The sequence below is a fragment of the Stegostoma tigrinum genome, chromosome 49, assembly GCF_030684315.1.
Source record: "Stegostoma tigrinum isolate sSteTig4 chromosome 49, sSteTig4.hap1, whole genome shotgun sequence".
Classification (NCBI taxonomy): domain Eukaryota; kingdom Metazoa; phylum Chordata; class Chondrichthyes; order Orectolobiformes; family Stegostomatidae; genus Stegostoma; species Stegostoma tigrinum.
The window spans coordinates 2,759,717-2,777,926 of NC_081402.1; the positions used below are offsets into that span (position 1 = coordinate 2,759,717).

Here is an 18,210-nt window from a genome sequence, read left to right on the forward strand (position 1 = left end):
CTTACCCCGTTCCCCCTCCATCCGTCTCCCCCTCTGGGCCTTTACCCCATTCCCCCTCCATCCGTCTCCCCCTCTGGGCCTTTACCCCATTCCCCCTCCATCTGTCTCCCCCTCTGGGCCTTTACCCCATTCCCCCTCCATCCGTCTCCCCCTCTGGTTCTTTACCCCGATCCCCCTCCATCCGTCTCCCCCTCTGGTTCTTTACCCCGTTCCCCCTCCATCCGTCTCCCCCTCTGGTTCCTTACCCCGTTCCCCCTCCATCCGTCTCCCCCTCTGGGCCTTTACCCCATTCCCCCTCCATCCGTCTCCCCCTCTGGGCCTTTACCCCATTCCCCCTCCATCTGTCTCCCCCTCTGGGCCTTTACCCCATTCCCCCTCCATCCGTCTCCCCCTCTGGTTCTTTACCCCGATCCCCCTCCATCCGTCTCCCCCTCTGGTTCTTTACCCCGATCCCCCTCCATCCGTCTCTCCCTCTGGTTCTTTACCCCATTCCTCCTCCATCCGTCTCCCCCTCTGGACCTTTACCCCATTCCCCCTCCATCCGTCTCCCCCTCTGGGCCTTTACCCCATTCCCCCTCCATCCGTCTCCCCCTCTGGGCCTTTACCCCATTCCCCCTCCATCCGTCTCCCCCTCTGGGCCTTTACCCCATTCCCCCTCCATCCGTCTCCCCCTCTGGTTCTTTACCCCGATCCCCCTCCATCCGTCTCCCCCTCTGGTTCTTTACCCCGATCCCCCTCCATCCGTCTCTCCCTCTGGTTCTTTACCCCATTCCCCCTCCATCCGTCTCCCCCTCTGGACCTTTACCCCATTCCCCCTCCATCCGTCTCCCCCTCTGGACCTTTACCCCATTCCCCCTCCATCCGTCTCCCTGCTCTGGTTCTTTATTGAGTAAGTATTATTTCCTCAGGCCAATCACCTGCTTTTTGCTGAAATTCATACACCTTTATGTTTATCAGAACAACCATCCAGTACCTTCTTGAACGCCTTGATTGTACCTGTCTCCATCGTATTTCCAGACAGTGTGTTCTATTCCCTAACTACTCCCTGCACAAATAGGCTTGCTTCATTTGCACATCACTTTAAATCTATGTCTCTTCATTCTTGTTCCTTATGAGTGGCAACTGCTTCTCCCTGTCTTTCTGTCCAGGCTGCTCATGATTTTGAAAACTTTTATCAAATCTCCCATCAATCTCCTTCCCTCCAAGGAAAACAGGCTCAACTTCTTCAACCTATCCTCATCGCTGAAATCTTTCATCCCTGGAACCAATCTAGGAAACCTCTTTTGAAGTCTCTCCAATGTGTTCACATCCTTCCTATAAGGTACCCACCATAACTGTGTGCAGTACTCCAGCTGAGGTCTCATAGGTGTGTTGTCCAAGCCCAACATCACTTCCTTGGTCTTGTACTGTATGCCCCTGTTAATGAAGATTGGGAACAATATTGGCTGTTCCTTCAGTGTCACTGGATCCTCTGTAGTGGCATTGTGGGGTGTCCCTGGACCACATGGACTGCAGCAGGTTAAGAAGGTTCCTTCTCGAGGGGTCAATGCGGGACTTGTAGCATTTACTAACTCTGCCAACATTGCCCTCATCTTTTTTTTATTTCAAAAATATACTTATATATCTTTATATATACATTATATACATTGTCACAGAAATAGTTCACTCTGTACAGTAGCATATCAAGGAAACAAGTGAACACGAGTTTGACTCTATCTAACAAATAAACCAGAGGCATCTATTACTTGTACAAGACTATATTTACATGTGTTTGAAGCATCGGGAGGGTCTGATAACTGAGCGGACCCCATTTACTTTCAGCAGGAAGACCTCAGACAGTGGTGTGACTTGGAATGTGCCAGCCTGCAACACTCAATCAGGGTCAACTCCTTGTTCTGGAAGACCAACAAGGTTTTGGCAGACCAAAGAGCATCTATCACCAAGTTGATAGTCCTCCAGGCACAGTCGAAGTTTGTCTTAGAGTGCGTCCCAGGGAACAGATTGCAGAGGAAGTGCCAACTTAATAGAGCTCATCCAAATGATGAGAAATCTGGCTACAGTGGGGACAGAGAGTGTGTCTCCTCTTGTGAGACAAGGGTTCATGAAAATTAGAGAGTAGATAACAAATTCATTCAGGAAAAAAATTCTTCTCTCCCCTCCCTGGAGAGGGGCAGAATATGGGATTCTCTCCCACAGAGAGAATGGGAGATTCAGACCCACATGGAGTGGGGAGAAAAGTGGCAGTAGGCAGAATGGGGGACTTGCCCCCACATCCCACAGGGAGGGGGAAGAATGGGGGACTTGCTCTGGCATCCCGCAGGGAGAGGGGAGAATGGGGTCTTGCTCCCAGGGGGAGGGGACAGAATGGAGGTCTTGCCCCCACATCCCACAGGGAGGGGGAAGAATGGGGGACTTGCTCTGGCATCCCGCAGGGAGAGGGGAGAATGGGGTCTTGCTCCCAGGGGAAGGGGACAGAATGGAGGTCTTGCCCCCACATCCCACAGGGAGGGGGAAGAATGGGGGACTTGCTCTGACAGGGAATGGGCAGAATGGGGGACTAGCTCCTGCATCCGGCAGGGAGACGTGAGAATGGGGCACTGTCCGATGTGGAGAGGAAAAAATGGGACACTCAGTCCCGCAGTGAGGGGGTGGGGGGAGGTTCTGTCATCTGGGGAGAGGGTGAGCAGGTTGGACCAGTCCCCATTGGAGTTAAGAAGAATGAGAGGGTGATGGCATTGAAGCATCACAGATCCTGTGGTGGGGTGGGGGGGGGGGGGGGGGCGCGGTGGTGGGATTCACAGAGCAGAGACTGAATGGGTGTTCCTCCCCCCATCATTCGTGGGGGCATCTAGAACGAGAGGGGCATGCAGTTTCACCATGAGCGGTCTGCTGCCTCAGACAGAGGTGAAGAGGAATGTCTTCTCTCACAGGGTCAGGCGTCTTGTGGGATTCTCTAGCTTGCACAGACAGCAGCCAGGGCCAGGTCAGTGAATCTATTGATAGCTGAGCTAGAAAGAATTTCAATCAAGGAGGGAGTCAAGAGTAATGGGTTAGGGACAGACAGGAAAGTGGAGAATTGAGGCCACAATCAGATCAGCCACAATCATTTGGAAAAGAACAGTAGGGTCTGGGAGGCTGAATGGCCTCCTTCAGTTTTTGGCTGCACCAAACTCCTATTGCCCAGCCTTAATAGTCTCTTGAAAAGGTGGTGGTTAGCTGCTGCAGTCCCCGTGTAGCGCAGGGAGAGCCACACAGTGCCATTAGGGAGGGAGTTCCAGGATTCTGATCCAGAAATACTGAAGGAACAGCTGATATTGTTCCAAGTCAGGAATGTGGTGCAGTCACTCAGAGCAGCTGGTTTGTCTTATGTACTGTGTGTGTAATGAACTGATAATAATCACATGGGTAATAATAGAATCATCAGTTTGTTCATCACTGCGGGAGGCTCTTTGGCCCATCAAGTCCATACTCGGACCCTCAAAAGTGTTAATTATCTCCACTATTCCCACCAGCTCTTTCGTTCCCCACAGCTCCATATTTATCCAACACCTTTTGCAAACTCCTGCATAATCTGTCCTTTCAGGCAGGGTCTTCCTGACTTGTTTCAACCCACCTGCCTCTGCAACGTTTCTCGTCCTGGGGGCGTCTACATTGCTTTCTTGAATTGACCGATCTGTCTTTCGATATAGTAGCCATGGGATATATTATTTTCATTTCATTATTACGTTCTTGTTTGTAGCACCGGCATTCACCACCCATCCCTAATTGCCACTTGGGAAGGTGGGAGTGAGCCGTCTTCCTAACCCACAGGAGTAGCCCGACCCTGTGTAGTGTGGGGACATGCTGCAGTGCTGTTAGGGAAAGAATTCCAGGATTCTGACCTGTGACCCTGAGTAATGGTTGATATTGTTTGAAGTTGGGATGCTGTTTGTGGGCATTGGAGGAGTAATGACATGTTTAACAGCTCAACTACAAAGGAACCCTTCCGACAATGCTCACTCCCTCAGCGCTGACCCTCCCACAGCGCGGCGCTCTCTCAGCACTGACCCTCCAACAGTGTGGCCCTCCTTCAATATTGATGCTCTGATAGTGCAACACTACCTCAGCACTGACCCTCCGATGGTGTCCACTCCCTCAGCACTGACCCTCCAACAGTGCAGCGCTCCCTCTGCACTGACCCTCCGACAGTGTACTGCTCCCTCATCACTGACCCTCTGACAATGTGGCATACCCTCAGCACTGACTGTCCAATAGGGCCCTCTTCCTCAGCACTGACACTCTCAGAGTGTCCGTTCCCTCAACATTGACCCTCAGACAATGTGTGGTGCTCCCTCAGCACTGACCTTCCAACAGTTCAGTGCTCCATTAGGATAGGGAGGCTGATGGGGACTGGGTGGGATTACAGAGGGATGGGAGTAGGGTCTGGAGGAGGAACAGAGAAAGGGAAGAGTGTAGAGCCTAGAGGAGGTGACTGAAATAGTGATGGGAGTGGGGCTGAAGGAGGTTACAGAAGTAGGAAGAGGCGTAGGGGCGAGAGGAGCTTACAGGTAGTAAGGAGGGGGTGTAGGGGCTGGAGGAATTTACAAAGATAGGAGGGGTGTAGGGGCTGGAGGAAGTGTTGGAAATAGGGACGAGGATGTAGGGGCTGGAGGAAGTGTCAGAAATAAGGTGGGGTGTTGTTTCTGAAGGTGTTACAGATAGTGCTTCAAAACATCTGAACGCCAAGAGGCCGGAGTGCAGATTCAGTCAGTCCATGATCACACAGTGGGAGCCGTTACTAGTGATGAGCACCGCCCTATGGAAGTGTATCAGAGATAATAGGAACTGCAGATGCTGGAGAATCAGAGATATCAAGGTGTAGAGCTGGATAAACACAGCAGGCCAAGCAGAAATTTCTGATGAATGGTCTCGGCCTGAAACATCAGCGTTCCTGCTACTAAGATGCTGCTTGGCCTGCTGTGTTCATCCAGCTCTATACCGTGTTATCACCCTATGGACATGCATGGTATGGCAGGACACAGAGATGTTAGGCTGTCTCCAGGCAGGTTGTAGGACAGCAACAGAGAAATTTCTCTTCATCTACACTTCATCTTCTCAGCTGGACCCTCGTTGAGATGGGTCAGCACTTAACTTCCCTTCTGAACTGAACATATTTACTTCTGACCATCTACCCATGGTCACTCCCCCACATTTTGTTCTGGTTCAGGAACATCTGATACCCCATCAACAACTCTGTCTCTTCCTCCAGCCCTGTACCCCTCCCTATCTCTGCGACCTCTTCTCGCCCCTACAGCCTTCCCTATCTTTGTCACCTCCTCCAGCCCCTACACCATATATAGCCCCTACATCTCTGTCACTTCCTCTAGCCCCAACAACCCCTCCCTATCTCTGTTCACCTCCACCAGCCCCAAGACCCGTCCTATTCCTGCAAACTCCTGCAGTCCCTACCTATCCATGTAACCTCCCTCAGCCCCAAGATCCCTCTCTATCTCTGTAACCTCCTTCAGCCTCTACACCCGTTCCTATCCTTGTCACGTCCTCTAGGTACTGCACCCCCTCCCTATCCCTGTCACCTCCTCCAGCCCCCTACAACCCTCCCTATCTCTGTCACCTCCTCTAACCCCTTGGAGTATCAATGCTGAGGGAGGGGCAAACTGTTTGAGGGTTGACACGTCCTCAGCACTGATCGCTCAACAGTGTCCACTCCCTCAGCACTGACCTGCCGACAGTGCCAGCTGTCTCAGACAGTGCCTGCTCCTTCAGCACTGTTCTCCAACAGTGCACACTCCCTCAACACTGACCCTCTGACAGTGTCCAGTCCCTCAGAACTGACTGTCCGACAATGCCTGCCCCCTCCTAGAGTGCCCGCTGCCTCAGCACTGACCCTCTGACAGTGCCCATCCCCTCAGCGCTGACCCTTTGACTCTCTCAGCATGCACCCTCATTGGGGGCTCATCATTGTGTAAAGTGGCTCTCTGCTGGTGTCTCTGGCACTCATTGCGAGCTGTTCAGTCGCAGTGTTTGTTGATGTGCTCCTCACGGCAGGTAGGAGTTGAGGTTGGGGTGACACAGTGTGAGCTGGTAACAGGGACGGAATGGGGATCTGGGGGTGGTCTGTGACTTGTGTAGTAAGATGATGCACACATCTCCAGTCAGCAGCCCACATGCACTGTATGGTTGTAAGCTGCGTGGGCAGTTGCAGGCACTCAGTTACAGCACTGGGAAGAGTGTGTGTATCTGTGTGCCTGTATATGTGAGTCTGTGTCTGTGTGTATGTGTGCGCGCACTGGTTCCCTCGGCAACCAGGAAATTACATTAAAACACCTCATGCACTCACTGAGTGAAATTAAGTAACTGCTCCTGGCTGCATCCCCCTGTAAGGGCTCTTGATGGGATAGGAGCCCTTGAAGATGCTCTTCCGAGGGCTGTGAAGAGGCTGTGGTTGACATCAGCAGGAGGGGAACATGTAACTACAAATAAAATGACTTCTTCACAGAGCACATGCTTATGCTATTTGAGGAGGTGGAGACAGAGAGGGCTGCGGGATGTTAATTGCAGTATCAGGAATCTCAGCCAAAGCACATCCTCTTTGACGGTGCAGTCCCTCAGCACTGACCCTCTGACAGTGCCCACTCCCTCAGCACTGACCCTCTGACAGTGCCCACTCCCTCAGCACTGACCCTCCGACAGTGCCCACTCCCTCAGCACTGACCCTCCAACAGGGCCCACTCCCTCAGCACTGACCCTCCGACAGTGCCCACTCCCTCAGCACTGACCCTCTGACAGTGCCCACTCCCTCAGCACTGACCCTCCAACAGTGCTCATTCACTCAGCACTGACCCTCCGACAGTGCAGCGCTCCCTCAGCACTGACCCTCCAACAGTGCTCATTCACTCAGCATTGACCCTCCGACACTGTGGCGCTCCCTCAGCATTGATCCTCCGATTGTCTGGCGGTTCTTCAGCTGTGACCGTCCCTCTTTACGGTGTTCCACACAGGCCCTGTTTATAGTGACAGGCAATGTGTGGGTTAATAACTAAGCTGTGTATAGGGTCACTAACAAAACTGTCACCCTTTGGGATCTAATTGTACAGTAGTTGATGTAAATGCAGAACAGTTATCTCTCTTGCTGTTAATCTGGGATTGGTTATGCCTCCAGCCTGAGGAAAGCACCAAATCTTTAGGCCAAAGCAGTGATGAAGAGGGGCCCTCTCGTCTTCACTCGAACCTCCCCCATCACACTCTTCCAAACTATCCTCCCATTCCTATCTCCCTAGTCGATTCATGCAGCTTCCACAACTCCTATATCTCACGCAGCCGAGATCTTCCCTAACTGTGGCAAACTGCCAAATTCCTTTGTGTTTTTCTGTAAGTGGGTGTGAGTATGGTGTCATTAAATCTGAGGGTGTTGCAGTGTAACGCTGCTGCCTGGATACCAGGGCTGGTGGCCTCGATTCCATCCCTTCCACCGTCCCCAAATTGCCTTCCATGTTCCTGTGTCGCATTTCTACTCTGCATTCCCGCATCACCGTCCACGTTGCCGTATCACCTTTTCTGTTCCTCATTGCCTCTGCATAATTGGAGAAAGGCTGCAAACGGATTTTGGGGGGTGTGGGGAACTTGTACACAAAACACAGAAAGCTAGCACACAGCGGCAGCAGGTAATCAGAAAGCTAATGGAATGTTGGTCCTTATTTCTGGGGTTTGGGGCAGGGTTGGAGTGCAAGAGTAACTGTACAAGGTGCTGGTGAGACAGCATCTGGACTACTATGAAGAGTTTTGGTTCCCTTATCTAAGGAAGGATATAATTTTGTTGGAGGCAGCTAACTGTTGATTGTTGAAAAACCCATTTGGCTCACTGATGCCCTTTAGATAGATAGAGTCATTCACCATGGAAACAGATCCTTCAGTCCAAGTAGTCCACACTAACCATGTTCCCAAACTAAACCAGTCACACCTGCCTGTGTTTGGCCCATTATCCATCCAAACCTTCCCTATTCACATGTTTATTCAAATGGCAGGTCTCCTTCAGGTGACTCCAGACCCACAGCAATGTAGTTGATTCTTAACTGCCCTCTGAAATGGCCTAGCCAGCCTCTCAGTTGTATCAATCATAATGAAGTCTCAACAATGAAATGAAAGCAGATGGACCACCTGGCATCAAGCTAAGCCCTGAAAAAGACAACAGTAGAAATAATCCAGTTGACCTGCAAAGTCCTCCTCACTAACACTTGGAAGCTAACGCCAAAATTGGGAAAGCTGTCTCATTGGTTAATCAAGCAACAGCCCAACATAGTCACACTCACAGAATCATACCATACAGACAACGTCCTAGACATTGCCATGACCATCCCTGGGTATGTGCTGTCCCACCAGCTGGGCAGACCCAGCAGACAGGGGGCACCGTGGTGTACAGTCGGGAGCGAGTTGCTCTGGGAGTCCTAAACGTTGACTGCAGACCCCGTGAAGACCCACGACTTCAGGTTGAACATGGGCAAGGAAATCTGCTGCTGATTGCCATGCACATTCTCCATCAGCTGATGAATCCGTTCTCCTCCATGTTGAACAACACTTGGGAGAAGCACTGAGGGTGAGGGTGGCAAGGGCACAAAATGTATGCTGGGTGGGTGTATCAATGTCTGCCACCAAGGGTGGCTCGGCAGCAGTGCTACAGATCGAGCTGCTCGGTCCCAAAGGATAAAAACAACACTGGGTCTGCAGCATGTGGTGAGGGAACCAACAAGAGGGAAAAACATGCTTGAGCTGATCTTTAAACAACCTGCCAGCTGCAGACGCATCTTGTCCCTGACAATACTGATAACAATGACCATCGCACTGTCCTTGTGGAGATGAAGCCCAGCCTTCAACTTGAGAATAGCCGCCATCGTGTGGTATGGCAGTATCACCACACTAACTGGGAAAGACTGAACGACCCAGCAACTCCAGACTGGGCATCCATGAGGCACTGTGGGCCATAACAGCAGCAGAATTGCAGTCCAGCACCATCTGTAACCTCATGGCCAAGCAAATCCCCACTGAACCATTACCATCAAGTCAGAGGATCAAGCCTGGTTCAAAGGAGAGCGCAGGAGCAGCACCAGGCATGACTGAAATTGAGGTGTCATTCTGGTGAAGCTACCAAACAGGGCTCCTTGCACACCAAACAGCGAAAGCAGCAAGTGAAAGACAGAGCTAAGCGAACCCACAACCAACAGATCAGATCTAAGCTCTGCAGTTCTGCCACATCCAGTCGGGAATGGTGGTCGACAATTAAACAACTCACCAGAGGCAGAGGCTCCACAAATCTCCCCATTCTCAATGACGGAAGAGCCCAGTACATCAGTGCGAAAGAAAAGCTGAAGGATTCACAACCATCTTCAGCCAGAAGTGCCGAGTGGATGATCCATCTCAGTCTCCTCCTGTGGCCCCATCGTTGCTTCAGACATGAACAAAAGAGCTGAGTTCCAGAGGTGAGGTGAGAGTGACAGCCCTTGACATGAAGCCTGCATTTGACAGAGTGTGGTATCAAGGAGGCCGAGCAAACCCAGAATCAATGGGTAGCAGGGGGCAAAATCTCTGCTGGTCGGAGTCGTACCTGGTATAGCTTCAGGACACCTCTGCAGGATTTCCTCAGGATAGTGCCCTGGGCCAAGCCATCTTCAGCTGCTTCATCACTGCCCTTCCCTCCACCGTGAGGTTAGAGGTAGGAATGTTTGCTGATGATTGCACAATGATCGGCATCATTCACCGCTCCTCAGCGACTGAAGCCGTCCATGTTCAAATGCAGGAAGACCTGGACAGTATCCAGGCTGGGCTGACAAATTCCAAGTTACAGTCACACCCCACAGGAGCCAGGCAGTGACTAACTCCCACACGACAGAATCTAACCATCGCCCTCTTGACATGAAATAACATTAGCATCACCAAATCACCCACAAGTAATATCCTGGATGTTATCATTGACCAGAGACTCAATTGGGATTCACCACATAAACACAGTGGCTAAAAGTGCAGGTCAGAAGCTAGGAATATTGCAGCAAATAACTCACCTCCAGACTCTTCAAAGCCTGTTCACCATCTACAAGGCACAAGACAGGAAGGCGGTGGAATACTCCCCGCATGCCTGGATGAGTGCAGCCCCAACACTCAAGAAGCTTGATACCATCCAGAACAAAACAGCTGCTTTATTGGCACCACATCCATAAGCACCCGTTCCGTCCACCACTGATGCTCAGTTGCAGCAGTGTGCACTATCTACAAGATGCATGGCAGAAATTCACCAATGCTCCTTATCGAGCACCTTCCAAACTTCTGACAAATTCCATCTGGAATGGCAATGGACAGTTGATACACGGCAGCATGTAGATATATACTTGCAAGTTCCCCTCTAGGCCATTCACCATCCTGACTTGGAAATATATCATCATTCCTTCACTTTTACTGGGTCAAAACCTCAAATTTCCTTCCTAACAGCATTGTACATTAACCTACAGCCTGTGGATTGTAATGGTTCAAGAAGGCAACTCTGTATCACCTTCTCAAGTGCAATTCGGGACGGGCAATGAAAACTGTAGCTGAACCAGTGACACCATATCTCATGAATGAATAGAAAAAATATCCCTGGTATGGAGGGATTGTCTTATGAGGAAAGGCTAAACAGATTGGCACTCTACTCACTGGAGTTTAGAAGAATGAGAGGTGATCTCATTGAAACATCGGGGGAGGGGATTGACAGGGTAAATGCTGAGAGGATGATTCCCATCACAGAAGAATCTAGGACCAGAGGGCAGAATAAAAGGGTGTCAATTTAAGACTGAGATGAGGAGAAATTAACTCTGTCAGGGAGTTGAGGGTTTTTGGATCTCCTTGCCAAAGGGAGCTGTGGGGACTCTGTCCTTGTGGAAATTTAAGACTGAGATAGATAGATTCTTGGTCAGTCATGGAATCAAGGATTACAGGGAAAGGGCAGGAAAGGACGCGGTCAGATATAGAGTAAAGCTCCGTCTGTGTAGTTCCCCCATCAAGCACTCCCAAGACAGGGAAAGCACAGGATTAGATACAAAGTAAGCTCTCTCTAGACTGTCCTCCCAGCAAACACTCCCGCAACAGGGACAGCACAGTGTTCGATACAGAGTAAAGATCTCTCTACACTGTCTCCATCAAACCCACCCAGGTCAAGGATAGTGTGGAGTTAGATGCAGAATACGGAGCCACATGCCCATATACCCCTCCTGATCTCTATAACCCCCTCCAGCCCCATATACCCCTCCTGATCTCTATAACCCCCTCCAGCCCCGTATACCCCTCCTGATCTTCATAACCCCCTCCAGCCCCAAAACCCTTCAAATCTCTATAACCCTCACCAGCCCCTACACCCTTCCCAATCTCCGTAACCCCCTTCAGCCTCATACCCCTCCTGATTTCCATAACCCCCTGCAGTCCCTACACTCTTCCTTTCCCAATCTCCGTAACCCCTCCAGCCCCATACTCCTCCTGATCTCTATAACCCCCTCCAGCCCCTATATCACACCCGATCTCTATAACCCCCACCAGCCCCTACACCCTTCCTGAACTCTATAACCCCATCCAGCCCCATACTCTTCCTGATCTCCATAACCCCCTGCAGTCCCTACACCCTTCCCTTCCCAATCTCCGTAACCCCTTCCAGCCCCAAAGCCCTTCCAATCTCCCTAACCTGCTCCAGCCCCTACACCCTTCCCAATCTCTGTAACCCTCTCCAGCCCCTACACCCTTCCCACTGTCCCTAACCTCCTCCAGCCCCTATACCACACCCTTCCCAATCTCCGTAACCCCCTCCAACTCCTATACCACACCTGATCTCTATATCCCCCTCCAGCCTCATACCCCTCCTGATTTCCATAACCCCCTGCAGTCCCTACACTCTTCCTTTCCCAATCTCCGTAACCCCTCCAGCCACTACACCCTTCTCAAACTCCATAACCCCCTCCATCCCCTATACCACACCCGAAGTCTATAATCCCCTCCAGTCCCTATACCACATCCGATCTCTACAAGCCCCAGAAGCCCCTACACTCTTCCTTTCCCTATCTCTGTAATACCCACCAACTGTACACCCTTGCCCATCTCTGTCACCTTCTGCTGTACTTATAGCCCACATCATTGAGTATCCTGCTGTGATGTGATAAGTGAGTAGGCTGTTATACCCTGCATTATCACTCCCTCTCTTCTCACCCTTCAACATGTGCAGACCGATGACTCCTTGAATCTGTGGAGAACCCTGCGTGGGCTTGGACCTGTCTGTCCCATTGGGTCAGTGTGCTCCTTCCAGGTGGAGACCTTCAGTCCGAGACCTGTGCTCACCTTCTCAGCGACAGGGCACAGGAGGGATACTGCCACTCGGAGGTCCCGCGAGGAGGCTTTGAGGAGAACTTGAACATCTCTTACCTTGCTGTGGAACACACCACCGCATCCTGACTCAGATGGAAATGGTTGCCTCGGTGACCCTTGTAGCAAGCTTCCTAGACAGCACGGTAGATGCTTGGTATCCCCGAGCAAGAGGAACTGTCTGAGGGCTATGCACAGCCAGACTTGGGTGGACTTTGAAGAGAGGAGTCATTTAAAGAAGTTATAAATAGGATGTACCTCACTCCCCTCGGTGAGGGAACCCACGGTGAACACACTGCCAAGGACAAGATAAGCAGGGAGCAGCTCTACTGTGCTTTTTCCACATGTTTGTTGGACTAAGGCCAAACATTCACCCTTCAGGGCCCACTTAGAGGCCCAAACTTTCACCCTTTCAGGACCAGAATCCACCCTTTCATTCACATCATTCACACTCTACAACTGTTGGCCACAGCTGCCCCATCCCAGTAGAAAATGTGTCAATATTTCTAGGCCCAATGGTCTCACCTTCCAGACCCAGAATTTCTCCAGATGTAAATCTACGTGCTGTCATTGAGCCACTCAGCGGCAAAAATACCCTTTCAAGGGCCAACAGGCAAAAATGACAATACAATCTGGAGATCAGTGATCTGACCGCACAGAGCTCTCCTGTTCAGGTGGACTTGGCCAGCTGGACCAATTTGTGCCATTTCCACCTTCTTCTCATTGATCCTCCTCAACAGCCGAACACAGCATCACAGGGACATGATAAAGTTTAACCCTGGTCCACATGGGTGGTGTTTGGGACTGGTAGCCAAGGTCTTGGCCAAAGAGGTTGCTTTTTAAGGAGGGCATGTACAAAGGAGAGGCAGAGGGTAAGTTCAGAGATTTAGGCGGGGTGTTCCAGAGCTCAGGCCCCCCTCAGTAGGTAAGGCAGGCCGTCCCTGGGGGAGGGATGCAAATAAATGGAGAGCAGACAACTTCCATCAACAGAGCAGCAGACAGAGATGGGGTGTAGGGGGCTGGAGGGGGTGACGGAGATAGGGAGGGGGTGTAGGGGGCTGGAGGAGGTGATGGAGATAGGGAGGGGGTGTAGGGGGCTGGAGGGGGTGACAGAGATAGGGAGGGTGTGTAGGGGGCTGGAGGGGGTGACAGAGATAGGGAGGGGGTGTCGGGGGCTGGAAGAGGTGACAGAGATAGGGAGGGGGTGTAGGGGGCTGGAGGAGGTGACAGAGATAGGGAGGGGGTGTAGGGGGCTGGAGGGGGTGACAGAGATAGGGAGGGGGTGTAGGGGCTGGAGGGGGTGACTGAGATAGGGAGGGGCTGGAGGGGGTGACAGAGATAGGGAGGGGGTGTAGGGGGCTGGAGGGGGTGACAGAGATAGGGAGGGGGTGTAGGGGGCTGGAGGGGGTGACAGAGATAGGGAGGGGGTGTAGGGGGCTGGAGGGGGTGACAGAGATAGGGAGGGGGTGTAGGGGGCTGGAGGGGGTGACAGAGATAGGGAGGGGGTGTAGGGGGCTGGAGGGGGTGACAGAGATAGCAAGGGGGGTTATAGGGGGCTGGAGGAGTTAACAGAGATAGGGAGGGGGTGTAGGGGGCTGGAGGAGGTGACAGAGATAGGGAGGGGTTGTAGGGGCTGGAGGGGGTGACAGAGATAGCAAGGGGGGTGTAGGGGGCTGGAGGAGGTAACAGAGATAGGGAGGGGGTGTAGGGGGCTGGAGGAGGTGACATAGATAGGGAGGGGGTGTAGGCGGCTAGAGGAGGTAACAGAGATAGGGAGGGGGTGTAGGGGGCTGGAGGGGGTGACAGAGATAGGGAGGGGGTGTAGGGGCTGGAGGAGGTGTCAGAGATAGGGAGGGGGTGTAGGGGGCTGGAGGGGGTGACAGAGATAAGGAGGGGGTGTAGGGGGCTGGAGGAGGTGACAGAGATAGGGAGGGGGTGTAGGGGGCTGGAGGGGGTGACAGAGATAGGGAGGGTGTGTAGGGGGCTGGAGGGGGTAACAGAGATAGGGAGGGGGTGTAGGGGGCTGGAGGGGGTGACAGAGATAGGGAGGGGGTATAGGGGGCTGGAGGAGGTGACAAGGAGAGGGAGGAGGTGTAGGAGCTGGACGAGGTGATAGGCTGGGGAGGGGGCTGGAGGAGGGGACAGATAGGAAGAGGGAGTCGGGGCTTGGGTGGCATATGGATCAGGTCAGAAATTCATGTCAGAGATAAATACAGTGCAAAGCTTACAAATAATCTAGTGTAGCCTCAGATAGTTGCTCGAGATTTGGTTGGAGTCTCTAGTTTGGGAATGAAGCTCGGATTAAGGTGAGGAAACAATCGTTTCAGCTTCCCAACATCTGACTGAGGCAATTTCTACTTCTCAGGCAACAAGCGCTCCCTCAGCACTGACCCTCCGACAGTGCCCCCTCCCTCAGCACTGACCCTCCGACAGTGCCCACTCCCTCAGCACTGACCCTCTGACAGTGCCCACTCCCTCAGCACTGACCCTCCGACAGTGCCCCCTCCCTCAGCACTGACCCTCCGACAGTGCCCCCTCCCTCAGCACTGACCCTCTGACAGTGACCACTCCCTCAGCACTGACCCTCCAACAGTGCCCCCTCCCTCAGCACTGACCCTCCGACAGTGCCCCCTCCCTCAGCACTGACCCTCTGACAGTGACCACTCCCTCAGCACTGACCCTCCGACAGTGCCCAGTCCCTCAGCACTGACCCTCTGACAGTGCCCCCTCCCTCAGCACTGACCCTCTGACAGTGACCACTCCCCCAGCACTGACCCTCTTCCAGTACCTGCTCCCTCAGCACTGACCCTCCGATAGTGCCCACTCCCTCAGCAATGTCCGTCTTACTGCACCCACTCCCTCGGCACTGATCCTCTGACAGTGCCCACTCCCTCAGCACTGACCCCCTGACAGTGCCCACTCCCTCAGCACTGACCCTCTGACAGTCCCCGCTCCCTCAGTACTGACCCTGACAGTCCCCGCTCCCTCGGCACTGACCCTCCGACAGTGACCACTCCCTCAGCACTGACCCTCCGACAGTGCCCAGTCCCTCAGCACTGACCCTCTGACAGTGACCACTCCCCCAGCACTGACCCTCTTCCAGTACCTGCTCCCTCAGCACTGACCCTCCAATAGTGCCCACTCCCTCAGCACTGTCCGTCTTACTGCACCCACTCCCTCGGCACTGATCCTCTTACAGTGCCCACTCCCTCAGCACTGACCCTCTGACACTGCCCACTCTCTCAGCACTGACCCTCTGACAGTGCCCGCTCCCTCAGCACTGACCCTCCGACAGTCCCTACTCCCTCAGCACTGACCGTCTGACAGTCCCCGCTCCCTCGGCACTGATCCTCTTACAGTGCCCACCCCCTCAGCACTGACCCTCTTACAATGACCACTCCCTCAGCAATGTCCCTCTTACAGTGACCACTCCTCCAGCACTGACCCTCTGACAGTGTGCGGGTGTTGTGTGGGGTCTGTACGATGGAGGTGTAATTTTGGTAGTTCGGGATTGGACACCTTGACGGCTTGAGGACCCTGATGATGGGCACTTTGTGAATGGGCCCCACTGTTTTGGGTGGCAATAGACAGAAACCTGTTTTTGGCTCTCTACCTGTTGCAGATACCAATTGGTACCCTGTTTCTTTGACTTGTGGGTTTTTAGGATTCAGCAGGGAAGAGTAACAGCGTCCCTCTCTCTCACATTGTCTCCAGAATGTCAATCGACCTGATGCATCTACACTTCCCTTGTGTTCATCAACCCTCTAAAGATTAACTACTTCCAACAAAACAGGGCATAACTGGAGCATGTAGGTAGAGAGTGCAGATGGGTGATGGTTTGGGAGAAGTGGGGCAGAATGGAGTTCGGATGGATCGGACAAGCTTCGTGATTATATTTGTTTTTGCAATGACTCTTTGCAGCACAATAAAGCTGTCCCTGTTAAAACAAGGGGAGATACAAACTTGGATGCTCATATGTGTGGGTAGATGTCACTACGCAGATGTGGGCTTAAAAGGTTATAGGGTCAAGTCCCCACTCCAAAGATGTGACCACAATCAATTCAGGCTTATCACTCTCCACGGAATCAAAGTGTCAGTGTTGATGAGCACCACATTATTGGAGAGTCAGGGCTGAGGGAACAGGCACTGTCAGAGGGCCAGTGCGATAGTGGTTCTCTTGATGAGGGGCCTAAGTCCTGATCTGTTGTGTTACCCTCTACGTTAGTTGAGAACGGAATGGACAGTGACATCAGCAGTGTTCTTGAGTGTTGGAATTAATGAACATTCCTGATGTTGATTCACTGCTGGGCTAATGACTACATCACCAATGTCAAAGTCTCAACTCTCCTTAACAGTCAAGCTTTCCATGTGTCACCAGCCCTCAGTGCTGAGACTGTTAATGACTGGGAAAGCACCCTCCAAATTGACATGAACCAGACTGAGCAGGTTCGTGGCTCTCTCTTCGGTTCAGATCCATGGTGTCAGCATTGCTCACAAATAACACTGAACAGAGGAGAGTGTGAGATGAATGTCTGAGGAGATTTGGAACTGGAGAGGACCATTCAGCTGTTTGGCCCTTGAATGAGATCATGGCTGATCTGTAGCCTAACTCCAGACACCTTCCCTTATTCATTCATATCTTTGCTAAACAACAATTTATTTTCATCACATTTAAATATTAACACCAGATCGAACATCTGCTGTCGTTTGTAGAAGAGAGTTCAACCACCCTTTGTGTGTAGAAGTTCTTCCTAACATCTCTCCTTAATGGTATGGTCCTAACTCTCAGACTCCCAGCACAACAGTTCTAGAATCCCTCACTCATGGAAGTAGTTATCTTTATCTGTCCTGCTGCAGATTTTGCTGCACAGAAAGACTGCAAGGCATGTTATTAAACCCGAGGGTTTGTCAGCCAACGATACGATTGTGGGATGGGGCATGAGGAGCAACTGAGTGATGGAACACAAAAAATGTAGGTGGCAAGGCAGGTCGTGAGCCGGATACAAGCAGCTTACAGAGAGATGTTGATAGGTTCACTCGGTGGGCAAATTGCTGCCAAATGGGATGGAATGTGAGAAAATGCGTAGTTGTTCATTTTGGAAGGGAAGGCAAAAAGACAGAATGTTAGTTAAGTGGAGATAAGCTGCATAAGACCAGAAGATGAAGGAGCTCAATTAGGTCATTTGGCCCATTGCGTCTGCTCTGCCATTCAATCATAGCTGATACATTTCTCAACCCCATTCTTCCTGTAATCCGTAACCCCTTTACAAATCAAGAACCTATTTATCTCTTAAAAACACTCTTAAAAACACTCAATGACTTGGCCTCTACAGCTCTCTGCGGCAACGAGTTCCACAGATTCACTAGCCTCTGATTCAAGAAATTCCTCCTCATCTCAGTCCCTTCACTCTGAGCTGTGCCCATGGGTTCTAGTCACTTCTACAAGTAGAAACATCTTGTCTACATCCATTTTATCCAGGTCTCTCAGTATACTGTAAGTTTCAATGAAATTCCCCTTATCTTTCTAAACTCCCATTGAGCACAGACGCAGAGGCCTCAACTGCTCCTCTTATGACAAGCTGTTTATCCCTGGGCTCATTCTGGTAAACCTCGTCTGGGCAGCCTCCAACACCAGCACATCCTTCCTTAGGTAGGAGCCCAAACCTACTCATTAAGTCACCGGGGGACTCGTACCCAGGTGCAACAAGTAATCAGGAAGGCTAATGGAATGTTAGCCCTTATTTCTAGGGGGTGGGAGTATAAGAGGAGGGAAGTCTGGCTGTAACTGTCCAAGGTGCTGGTGAGACCATATCTGGAGTATTGAGGATAATAAAATGTGAGGCT

At 51.8% G+C, this 18,210-nt stretch overlaps 1 protein-coding gene across 1 annotated transcript in view; it reads right to left on the bottom strand.

Annotated features, from left to right (window-relative positions):
* The window catches only part of LOC125449944 (UDP-glucuronosyltransferase 2C1-like), a 35,484-nt gene extending 22,914 nt beyond the window's left edge, over nt 1-12,570 (bottom strand). The window contains exon 1 of the mRNA XM_059643176.1: nt 12,427-12,570. Within this exon, the coding sequence (XP_059499159.1) occupies nt 12,427-12,451 (25 nt within the window). The 5' untranslated portion in view covers nt 12,452-12,570. The remainder of the gene's footprint in view (nt 1-12,426) is intronic.
* Nucleotides 12,571-18,210: the final 5,640 nt, after the last annotated feature.